At 34.3% G+C, this 12,707-nt stretch overlaps 1 protein-coding gene across 1 annotated transcript in view; it reads right to left on the bottom strand.

Annotated features, from left to right (window-relative positions):
• The window catches only part of EEA1 (early endosome antigen 1), a 155,388-nt gene that overhangs the window by 5,240 nt on the left and 137,441 nt on the right, over positions 1-12,707 (bottom strand). The window contains exons 22-26 of the mRNA XM_039472113.2: positions 10,476-10,658; positions 4,195-4,380; positions 2,513-2,644; positions 1,369-1,554; positions 189-427 (exon numbers count right to left, since the gene is read on the bottom strand). Coding sequence (XP_039328047.2) covers positions 189-427; positions 1,369-1,554; positions 2,513-2,644; positions 4,195-4,380; positions 10,476-10,658 — 926 coding nt within the window. The remainder of the gene's footprint in view (positions 1-188; positions 428-1,368; positions 1,555-2,512; positions 2,645-4,194; positions 4,381-10,475; positions 10,659-12,707) is intronic.

The following is a 12,707-nucleotide window of genomic DNA, read 5'->3' as shown; positions in this document are numbered from 1 at the left end:
ATTTTAAATATATAATGCATTAATTTCAACTCTCTGATTGTTTTACAGGTTAATTTTTAAATGGCTACTTAAATACCTATAGAGGTTTATGCACTTTTCTCAAGATTCTATTTTTTTAAAATATGGAATATGATAATCTTCTTATTACTTACAATGGAAATAAACTAATTTTACTAGCTATCAATCACCTTTCCAGTAGTGCTCTCCTTTCATCTTGGTTATTCTGAACCGTTGCTTCTAATACTGCAATTTCACCCCGTAGGTCATCCGTCTGCTTCTCGAGCTCACTAACTCTCCGTTGACTAGATTGCCACTCCTTCTTCACAGTGCCTAAGTTTTCATTTAATGCTGTAATCTGCATGGTAAGTTTAGCCTCATTTTCTTCATGCTTCTTCATTCCTACTTCTTTTTCTTTTATTTCAGAATGCTAAATAAAAGGAAAAGTGGGAGGAAAAATCTATCATAAAAGTAGTGCAAAATAAATTTAAGTGATTTTTTTTAATTTAAAATATTGGCAATATAAATAATATTGCTTCTTCAGGAATGGAAACAGGACATATTTCATTACACATTAATAAAACCGATTCACAAGCATCTGTGTAATTTGAACTGCCTCAAAGGTCATAATGCTGAAATGATGGTTAGTGATCATCATGATAGTGAGCTAAAGTGACACGATGTGAGATGTTTCTTTTTCTCCACTGGAGCAGGAAAGCCACATGTGGTTAGGGAGGAATAGCAAGGTGCCCTAGAGACAAAACTTAATGTCCTTATCCCTCCCAAGTCCACAGCATTCTTTTCTCTATCAAGTCTGCCAAAAACCAATATGAAAGCTTCAAATTGAACTTAAAATTGAAACTCTTCAACTAAAATATTCAATGGCCAAGTTATCTGGGCATATTTGGACTTAATTCAACAGAGGAAAGCCAGATGCTTCCCATTTGGCATGTGCAACTTAGGAAAGGAAAAGAAGACTTTATTCATCATAATTCCAAACTCAAGTTTCCGTTTCCCTTTTATCAACATTCACTTTGAACCAACAAATGGGTTTAACATGACTAGCATTCACACCATTGACCAGATCTACACAGTTGTGGAGTTGTTTAGTTTCTGACACTTAAAAAAAAAAAAGTGTTTTTAAAATTATATTTCAATTCAATGTTCACTTATATAAACAGTAATATGGTTACAGGGTAAAATATTTCCAACCACATGTCAGCTATTTAAACAAATCAGACTTCCTGTCTTAATCAGAAACTAAAATGTTAGGAAAGCATTTCAATCATATCTTGTAAGTAGAATAGTCCTCTCACTAGATTGATTTAAAGCTCTATTGCAAAACACACTTCCCACCATCAACTCACTGACCAACTTAGCTTCTTTCTCAATAAATTCTTTCTTCAGCTCCTCTTCTTCCTTTTTCACCTGGTCTTTTAGCATCTGCTGATTTCTCTTCTCCTGCTCAACAGCTGCCTTCAGGGAGTCTGCTTTGCCCTGAAGTTCTAATTTCTGCTGAATTAGAAGCTGTTTAGCATCCTTAAGATTTGTTATCTCCTGTTGAAAAAGTAGGGCCAAAAATAAATCATGCTTCCTAGTAAGTATTTCAAAATGTAGCTAAAATTTATGCAATTTATCACAATAGATCCAATATAAGTTTTACCCACTTGTGAAATTCTTAAAGTTCAGTATTTTAAACAATTGGTTAAAAAGTTGCAAGATTATAATACATCCTACTCAACAATCATTTAAATTCAGGTGACACCTGCTATGCATACGTTTTGATTATATTATGTGGAGAAAAAAAAACTGTACCATCTATTTTCCCTTTCCTCACTTAACATTTAGTTATTACACACTGAGTTAGGTTCTGGGAATATAATATAAAGATGTATTATACACATTTCCTGATTTAAGGAAGTGCATTCTGGAAGACAGAGGAACATAAAGAGATAATTAACTATAAACCAAATGATAACTATGCTGACAGACATAAAGGGTATTGTGAGTGCTCTCAAGAAAGAATCTAACCTTTTTTTAAGGAGTAAGTACTTTACAAAGCAAATGATAAACAATTAGTTTTCTTCAATGGGTACCCTATCTATGCTTATAACAGGTAAAATGTTAAAAATAAGAGATTATGAAAGGACTTTAGGAAGAAAAAGGTTGAATCCCTTTAACTCTTACTTCTAAACTTACATGTTTTTAAATTTACTACCTGTGAATATAATTTTATAAATCAATACATCTCTTGATTATCATTTCAATGACATTCAAACTCTTAGGGTTAATTTGCTTCATTCAGTAATGTGAAAACAAATGTAACAATTTCAATATGTGTATGGATATCATGCCATACAAAAGCACTGTGGCAAGAGTATTTGTCAGAAACAACAGAACAATTTGTCTAGCACATAGCAAGTCCTCAATAAATAAATAAATGTGTGTGTGTATATATATTTCTTTAAATAACAACACAACAGAGAAAGCAGGAAAAATGATTATATTAACATACCTTTACGCTTTCTTGTTTGTGGGATTTGAGTTCTTCACTTAGTTTAGTGATTTCTTTTTCTTGTCTACCTTTAATTTCTTCTATCTCTGCCAATTTAGACTTTTCATTTATTAGTTCTTTTTCTTTCAGTGACTGTAGAAAAATAATGATATATTTTTAAATAATTTTAAAGCAAATAAAATGAAAATGAGTAATAAAAAGACTGCTACTATTGATGACACTGGCTCTGTCCCCTTCTACCTAACTTGGGCAAATTACTTATCCTCTCTTGGTTCTTGCCTGTTTTTATTATTGTATACAATAATAAAAAGATAATTATAAAGATTAAATTGTTATAGTTGATATTGTGAAATAAATAGTACCTGGTCAGAGTAATGATACTGTAAAATTTGGCCAAAACTACCCTTCTTACTCTTATAACTCCTATATTATTACTGTCACTATCTTTATATAAGGTATCGAGTTAGGAACACTACATATTATCTCATTTAATCTCTAGTATATGTAAATTTTTTAACCTCCATTTGATAGGTGAAGAAACAAAAGTTTAAGAGATGTGAAATTATCAGAGGTAGAGCCAAAACCAAAGCAAGGTCTGTATGACCTAAAGCTCTCACAACTAAACTCCTATAAACGCAGTTGTTCTTCTTTTTCTTTTTGAAACAGGGTCTCATTCTATCATCCAGGCTGGAGTGCAGTGGTATGATCACGGCTCACTCATTGCAGCCTTGACCTCCCAGGCTCAAGCTATCCTCCCGCCTCGGCCTCCCAAGTAGGTGGGACTACAGGCATGTGCCACCATGACCAGCTAAATTTTTTTTAATAGAGACATAGTCTTGCTATGTTGCCTAGGCTGGTCTTGAACTCCTGGGCTCAAGCAATCCTATCTCCTCGGCCTCTGAAAGTGCTGGGATAACAGGCATTAGCCATCAAACCTGGCCTTATGAACAACAGTTCTGTCAGAATTCTCTAAACTTGAAGCACAAATCATGAATTTCATTCCAGCTTCACCATTGCCACACCCACGAAAGGTTTTAAATTAAATTTCAGGAACTGAACCACTTAGAATATACAAAGAATTTCAGGGATTATACACTGCAGAGTAATATCCTGTCAGCTAATAGGAATATATGACTTCAACTATAAAACAAAAAATAAACTCTTTCCTAAGATATGAATTTTTCTTTCATATAGAATTTAAAGTGATTTTTTAAAAATGTACTGCTCATATATTAATAAACCAATGCTTTCAACTTTGTAACTTAATAAACTCCTTAGAAAAAGCTGGTTTTTAATTTTAAGAATTCTTAACATGCTTAAGGATTATTTCTAGATCTTTTATTATCTCATTCACACATCTAGAGGATAATATATTATATGAGAAATAGTTGAGGAACTATATTATCTATTCTGAAATAACCAAGGTTCTACAGTATGAAAAATTGGTTTGTAAAACTAAAAAAGAGCAGTAAGAAAAAAGGTTAGAAATAACAAGGAGGCCATTAAGAAGTACTTCCTAGCATTAAAATCCCAATGATCAAAAGTGTCAGAAACTAGAGGTCCCTCTGAGAGGGCTGTTGAAAATAAGGGTGATACCTGTACTGAATAAGAGGTTTGACTAGATGATCTCTAAGACAACTGTAACTCTAAGGTTGGAGACTTAGGTCAGAAACAGGCAATACCTTTTCTTTCTGAATGTCTTGTAGTGCTTTACTTTGCTCCTGCAATTGCTGTTCTTTCTTTGCTGAATCCTGCTCCAACGCAGCCTTGGCAGTCTTCAGTTCTTGAATCAATTTATTTTGATTTCCAATTTGATTTCTGTTTGAAATCAAGTCCTCCTGTGCTAAAGAAAGCTTCTCTTCTACGGACTTACAAAAACAATTTTCCCAAATTATTATATGCCATGATTTTAGTAAATTCAACAGAAACATAAGCTAATATAAGCATTGTAGAAAGCAATACACTGTAAAAAGATAGCATATTATGCCCTTCAGTAGGATCAGGTAAAAGAGAAATAATTCTAAAATATGAACTCTCTAGCTTAAATAGAAAACATTTATGATATAAAATATTTAGTAAAATGGAAGCAATTCCAAAGCTGCTAAAATAATCTATTTACTAATAAATATTTAAAGTATTTGCTAAATGTTGATCACATCTTCCATATCAGCTAGGTGACATGAAAGAATACCAAATAAGTAGGGACCATATCAGATACACTTGGAGAACATACATATGGTTAAAGAAAAGTCATGGGATGATGTGAAAGAAAAAAATTTTAAAACAGATATAATTAAATGCTTAATTATGGATACATTTACATTTGGTAGGTTCTATGATGTCCCTTGACATGTTAAAAACATTAATAAATAGTATGGTGTCAGGATATAGTGGTTTTTGTCCAGGGTTCCTAAATCATAACTCCCACATCCTTTGTTACAGTTTTCTATTACAATGTTGGGTAGGTTAGGCCTCAGGAAACAGATTCTCCTTCCTTCTTTCCACTGGTCCCTAGGCAGGCCTCTAATCTTTTTCCCCACCCCACTTTCTGATTGTGGGTCTTAAGACTCTTCCCTGAGAGGGTCCTGCCTCACACCCTGGGTGAAGGAATGCTTCCATAAAAACCCAAGAGGACTGGGTTAGGAAGTCCAGATAGCTGAAGTTCCAAGAGGACTTCCAGATAGCTGAACAAATGGAGGTTCCTGGAGGGTGGCATGCCCAGGGAGGGTATGGAAGCTCCGTGCCCCTTCCCCCATATTGCCCTAAACATCTCTTCATCTGTATTATCTATAATATCCTTTATAACAAATCAGTAAATTTAAGTAAGTTTTCCCTGAGTTCTGTAAGCTGCTCCAGAGAACTAATTGAACCCAAAGAGGGTGTCGTGAAAACCCCAACTTGAAGCCAGCTGGTCGGTCAGAAGTTCTAGAAGTCTGGACTTTTGATTGGTGTTTGGAGTTATAGGGAGCAATCTTGGGGATTAAGCCCCCAATCTGTGAGATTTGACACTGTCTCTAGGTAGATAGTGTAGGAATTGAATTGGAAGATACCCAGTTGGTGTCTGCTGCTTGATGTGTGTGGGGAAAACTCCCGTATGTTTGGTCACAGAAGTCTTCTGTGTTGATGATTGGTAGTGGTGTGAGAGTAGAGGAAAAAGACAATTTGGGAGTGTTTTTCCTGAAACAAATAGGAAGGCATGTTTTTGTCATCTAATAAAAATAACTATTTCACAGCTGACAACCAGATCAAGTGAACAAAAAGAGCAAATTCAGCCAAATATCTGAGGCTCCATCCTGAGAAGGTGCACTATCCTCTTCTCATCTATATTGTAAAAGTAGTGATTGCCATTTAACACAGTCCATAGTTGTTTACTGTTTTAAGGCCCAAGTGTTTTAAGAAGAAGAAGTTGGGGAAAGGGGAAGCTTTTTCACTTATTATACTTCATTTGGGGATAAATATGGTAACAGGTAGATAATGGGTATGGTAGGAACCTTGCCACTCTCAGCTGCTATTGAAAAGAATCAGCAGGGTAAGAGATCCAACTGATCTCTTCTCCATCAAACCTGGAAAAAGCCAATGTTTCTTATTCTGCAGATACGGTTGATGAAAAGGAGGCAGAAAATGTACTTTAGGAAAGAATCCCTGCTGAGTAGGCTTGTATATAGTAAGTATTCAGTTAAAGAAAAATGAAAATAAAGAAAGATTTTATTTATGAGGATTCTTAAGCTTCCTGAAAAAGAAAGTTTACTTCTTACCAGTAACCCAGTTATGTCTTTCTTATATAAATTAAATCTTAATTTTCAATGACTGCCAGTAGAACACTAAACCCCTTGAGGCTTATTTTTTTCAGGAAAGAATTAATGTCAGCTAGTTCTTTACTAAGCAGGCAGCTAACCATTAATTGAACACACTGCTAAGGCAGAACAGGAATGGGTACAAGCTGGTGTTTAACTTAAGGGAGTTGAGTACATCGCCTGAAAAGCAGAACAGGCATGTAAAATGGAGCTGTACAGGGCAAGAGAGTATATGCTATGTGGCAAATATACAGAAAAACAGTGAGTGTGAAACACTGTGGAGTGTGGTTTACAGAAGGCTCTACAGCACACGTGGGAACTGACTTCTGTGTCACAAAGGGTGAGAGTGATTTCACATAAAAAAGGGGAAAAGTGACAGAGTCCAGTTCAAACAGTCTACAGCAACTATAATTAGTTAGTAGAGATCCTAATCTAATGTTTATGAATACCAAAGCTTGTTAGAGCTTGGAAAGTACGCCTACTCTCTAACCACAAGATTTCCAAAAAGCCCATGGTTTAAATAACAGACTATAAAATTTTAAACTTACAAAACCCAGTGATGATTTTTTAAACTCAAGTTCAAAATTTGGACTGCTTCATGAAATCTTGTCTGAAGATGCCAAGACATACTGTTTTCCCCTGCTTCTGAACTTTCATCTATGTAATTCAATGACATAGATGCCATTTATACTGCCATGTATTTTAAATGTTCTTTTCATCTTTCTTATTGCAGACCATATCATTTCATCTGCTCAGCCTCTTTTCCCTTGGAGAATACTCTCTCCCATTCCATGGCTTCTTGGGACTATCCTTAACCCATCTATTCCCCTTGAAACAGGCAAATCCCTAAATGGATCAACTACTAACCTTGACCCTGATTATGCCAATCACATTATAATGATTTCTGCAGTGTTCTATGGAAGCTATTGTTTTTGTCTATTCAGCAAGTTTTCCCAATCTTTCTTAAAAAAAAAAAAAAAAAAAAAAACTTCATAATTTTAGTTGTTTTTTCTTGATGTCTGATGAAATAAGATTTATATTTAATTCTAAATCTATTCTCCTAGAATTTTCACTTCACTCAGTATGTAAATTTTACAGTTAAATTTTACCTCTACCTTTCTTGGATAATAAAGAGTAGTGCACAGCATAGACAATCTGAAATACCCAAAACTTAAGTACTTCATAAATAATCCAGCAGATGGGGCTAAAGGCATAGATCAGGCCAGGCTATCTTCCATTCTATTGGTGTCTAGGTATACACTGTTAGGCCATACTGTACACTGTTAGCCCATGGTAGATAGCCTTGATGTAGGTAGGTGTCATGTTACAAGGATCTGAATTTTCTTCTTCTCTCTCTTATATACAAGACCATACAACATCACTGAAGCAAAAGAAACATAATAATTAACAGTCATCTCTTATTCTAGTCTAGAAATAGCATCTGAACTTTCCTAGGAATTTACTATTAAAAAAAAAAAAAAAAACTAGCTTCCTAAGTACACTTCTCATTTTAAAAGTATTTACATAAAATTTACCAATCATTTATTCTGCATAAAAAATCTAGTGAAATGATGAAAGAATGGTAGAGTTTGAATCAGAACTAACATGTAACCATGGTTCTGTCATGGTACAGCAGGAGGCCTGTCTTCTCTGCAAAAGGAGGCCCTGTGCCTGCTTTCTTTGGCAAAAGAAAGCTTTGGAATGAAGGATCTATCCAAGGCCTCTTAACAGTTGTAAAACTCTATGGCAGTCTTGTCCTTCAGCTTACTCTTTTTGCACATATTTTCATTTGAATTATTATTTCATATATGCAATTATTAGTATACAACATAGCTTTCAGGCATAATAAAAATTGCTAGCCTAATGAAAGAATATCAATCTAATCAATTAACACATTGATTAATTAAATGTTGGTTCCTGTTACTAGCTTATGCTCTGGGTTAATGACATCCATATAAAAGAGTGTGATTTCTATAAGACTTTTCCAATCAATAAGTTTCATCGCTTCTATCACTTAAATATCCTTCAAATTTATCCACTTTTGTCCATCCTTGCTATTACCAGCCCACACCACCATCATTTTGCACTTGGACTACTGCAAAGTCTCCTTTCTGGTCTTCACATTCAGCCCTGTTTCTCATTTCTCAACCTCCAAAGAGTCATTTGCCTAAAATACAAATGCAAGTAACTCCCTTTAGTGATTCCTCACTGCCTTTAGTCTAAATTCAAACTCCTCCACAAAACTTCTTTGACGTTCAATAATGTTGCAAGGACAAATAATTTAACATTACCTAAATCTTGTGTAGTATTTTTTCTTAATAACAACTCTTGCTAATTTTTACCTCCACATAGATAGATAGACAGATAGACATACAGATAGATAACCCACTGTAGATAGATAAAACAGACATACAGATAGATAATCTACTGGCATTATGAAAATTCTTTTATCCAATTTCCTCTCTCTTTGTCAAATAACTAATCATCATTGATTCCTTCCCTTCCTTTGCAGCCTGGTATGGGTTCAGCCCTTTTGTTTCTTCTCTCTCTCCAATTAATCTCCTCTATTTCACACTTATCTTTTTGTTGTTGTTGTTGTTGAGACGGAGTTTCGCTCTTGTTACCCAGGCTGGAGTGCAATGGCACGATCTCGGCTCACCACAACCTCTGCCTCCTGGGTTCAGGCAATTCTCCTGCCTCAGCCTCCTGAGTAGCTGGGATTACAGGCACGTGCCACCATGCCCAACTAATTTTTTATATTTTTAGTAGAGACGAGGTTTCACCATGTTGACCAGGATGGTCTTGATCTCTTGACCTTGGGATCCACCCGCCTCGGCCTCCCAAAGTGCTGGGATTACAGGCTTGAGCCACCGTGCCCGGCCTATTTCACACTTATCTTTAACTTTCATCCCAGTTCTAATCAACTCATACTTCAACTATTAGAATTTATGGAGAAAGTAAGTTAGCAACCTCTTAACTCATTCTCCACCACTAGTCTATCCCAGGTCCAATCAAAGCTGTCTGCAAACCACTACCACGTTGTTTTCTAAGTACTATTTTCTTCATTTTACTCCTCTGTTTATTTTTCCCCTCAAATATAAAATCCAATTATCTTTGCTAGGCAACTAAGATATTCCACAATTTAGATCCAACCTTCTAAACCTTAATTCCAAACATAAACTAGCACTCCAGCAAGGCAACTATGTTAACTATCTGCTTGCTTTACTCATTCTCACTGTGGTAACTTTTCGCAAATGTGCCCCTGACTAAAATAACCTTTCTCAGGATTCTCTGTGTATTCAAATTCAGGATCTAATCAAGTTCTACCTCCTTCATAAAGCCTTCCTTGTAACAGCTGATGGATAAAACATATGCTTTATATCTAAATAAAACATTTTAATATTCTTTCTCAGAATTTTGCAATATGTACTTTAAATAAACAAAATCTCAAACATAGGAAAGAAACAGAAAGCATTTCCTCTTGACAAAAAGAGAGAAAAAAAACTGGCTGAACCTTCTGTGAGAGAACACAAATATTCCATTTTCCTTAGAAAACTGATACTGTCATGTGACCTAAAATTTTTACCCTTTTCCGATTATCCTTCAATTTGATAAACTTGATACTTTAATCAAATAGTATTACCATAACCAAAATTTCTGTACATTGTTACATAATTAAGGTAAGTTTCTTTTGAGCTATAATCTCCTAATTTTAATCATTAGGCATTCCAGTAATCTTGGTAACTTGACAGGTATATAAAACTAAAGTCAGAATTGCCTGAGAAGCCATGGTAAAATTGCTTGCATTTTTCACAAGTGGTTTACATTTAAAACTCCTTAGATTTTCTAACAGCAGGCCATTTTTAAAATTATTCGCACATAAAGACAGCATAATACTTACATAAGTTAACAGTGTCACAATTAAGATATATCCAAAATATCTTACTATTATGTCATTTTAAAATGTCCACATTTATGTATATTATTTTGTTATAATACAAAACAATTTTTTAAAGCATGCTAATACAAAAATAATAATTTAATAGAAAACAGCACGCTATTCCACAAATACTAACATTCCCTTGCCCATCTGGATTCAAACAGATCATTTAATAAATGTCTATAAATAACTTACAGAGTTTTTAACGGTACAGTATAGTTTACTATACCTTCAGATCTTGCCTGGTAGCTAGAAGTTCAGACTCCTTCCCATAGAAATCAGATTGAAGCTGTTTTAAAGTTTCCTGACATTTTTCGTAGTTGTTTTGTAATACTGACACTTTCTCTTTCTCTGCTGCAAGTTCTTGTGCTGTCTGTGTGGACTGCTGCTGTAGTTTACTCTCAAGCTCTGTCTGAAACATACATTGGTTATTTAAAACAGTATGCATTCCAAAAACCAATTACAAATATAAAGCAAAATCCAGATATCTAGCAGAAAATTCCAAAGAATAAGATGAACTACACTTAAATCCTAAAATTCTACCTCAATAGGGTAGAACCTTACTTATAAAGTCAAAGAATTACAAAATCTAACAAGTTTCAATTTAAAGACTATAAAATACAAAAGTAATTAAATTAAAAAAGGCATTTCACTGGGAAGTACTATCAGGTCTCAGGAGAAGGATTAACAATTACTTTCTGATGGAGCGTGCAATGCTAGATGCCTCAGCTGACCTAATTTAAGGTGGAATAAGGGAAACTTGTACATGAAAGAAAGAAGCTATTACTTTGTTGAAGTATTAATATATAGTTTCTACCCTTGGAAATTCAAGAATAACTCAAGAAAATTCTACAGGTCATCTTAATTAATATCAAGGCAGAAAAAGAAAATCTCATAAAGTTTTAAAGCTCCTCTAAACTTGTCTTTAGTCTTCAAGAAGATCAGGAGATATGCACAAATTATGATATAGTTAAAATACATACATGTACATGGCATGAAAAACAGGTATTTGACTTTTAAAGTCTCAATAATGACCATAATGGCTCTTTGGGCTCATGTTTGGGCTTTCAGTACTTTTCCTATGACAGACTGATTCATTCATTTCTTAAAAATGACTAAGTGCTTATTTGCTAGAAAAGACAAAGTTCTCTTTGAGGAACTCAAACCACTAGTGAAGAAGTTAAATGAGAAAAAAAAAAAACAGATAAATGCAAGTTTGATAACTGCTCCCTTACATAATACAGTCTTCTGTTTCTTTACATACTTTCTTTCTCATTAAATTATAAGCTACTTGAGAGTAAGGAGCCACACCCTATTCATTTTATATTTCCACATTAGCTTTTGAACAAAGTTGGCGAGGGATTTTTGATTTAACAGCATGCTTTCTTGATTCTACATCAGCAAGTCCCAAATAGTCCTATGCTATATATAATGTTTAAAATCATCTCTAGATAACTTACAATATCATTAGGTAACACAGTATTAACAACATAAATGCTATGTAAATAGTTCTTTTACTGTATTTAAAATTTTGTATTATTTTTAATGTTGTACTATTACTTTTTATTTATATATGTAGAAATGTGTAAATGCATTATGATCTTCAATGTGAAAAATTATAGATATCTATATCTATAGATATTAAGCTATCTATCTATAGATATCTATAATGTGTGTGTATATATATTTTTGTTTTATATATATATATATCTTTTTTTTTTAAAGCATGTACACAAATACATCTAAACATTATCCTTGTTTTCCCTACTTCACCATGGGCCAGTGACAATGGTAACTTTGTCGTGGCCTATTACTACATGGTCTGCCACATACACTGACACTTTCAGATCACAGTGTGCTATACTTCCATATAATATCCAACAACTGTTTTACTTCTACATTGTATGGGTCACAGTACTAGAAACCTTAAATACATTATCTCAATCTTTATAACAACTCTATGACTCCATTTAATTGAGCTCGGAAGAAAGAATCATTTCTCTATGACCAGTAAGCTAACGTGTGTCCAAATTTAATAAAACTAAACAAAATATAAATTCAGATCTGCCTGGCTTGAACATCTTTAGATGACTTACAATACCTAATACAATGTAAATGCTATGGAAGTAGTTGTTTTACTGTATTTAAAATTTTTGTTTTCTTGTTTGTTTTGGTTTTGTTTTGTTTTGCTTTTTTGAGACAGAGTCTCAGTCTGTTGCCCAAGCTGGAGTGCAGTGGCATGATCTTGGCTCACTGCAACCTCCACCTCCCAGGTTCAAGCAATTCTCCTGCCTCCCAAGTAGCCTCAGCCTCCCAAGTAGCTTGGACTATGGATGCACACCACTATGCCCAGCTAATTTTTGTATTTTTACTAGAGACAGGGTTGCACCATGTTGGTCAAGCTGGTCTCGAACTCCTGCCCTTAGGTGATCTTCCCATCTCGGCCTCCCAAAGTGCTGTG

This window comes from Saimiri boliviensis, chromosome 7 (assembly GCF_048565385.1).
Source record: "Saimiri boliviensis isolate mSaiBol1 chromosome 7, mSaiBol1.pri, whole genome shotgun sequence".
Classification (NCBI taxonomy): Eukaryota; Metazoa; Chordata; class Mammalia; order Primates; family Cebidae; genus Saimiri; species Saimiri boliviensis.
The sequence above is the reverse complement of the archived record's forward strand: the minus strand, read 5'-3'. Positions and strand labels throughout refer to the sequence as shown.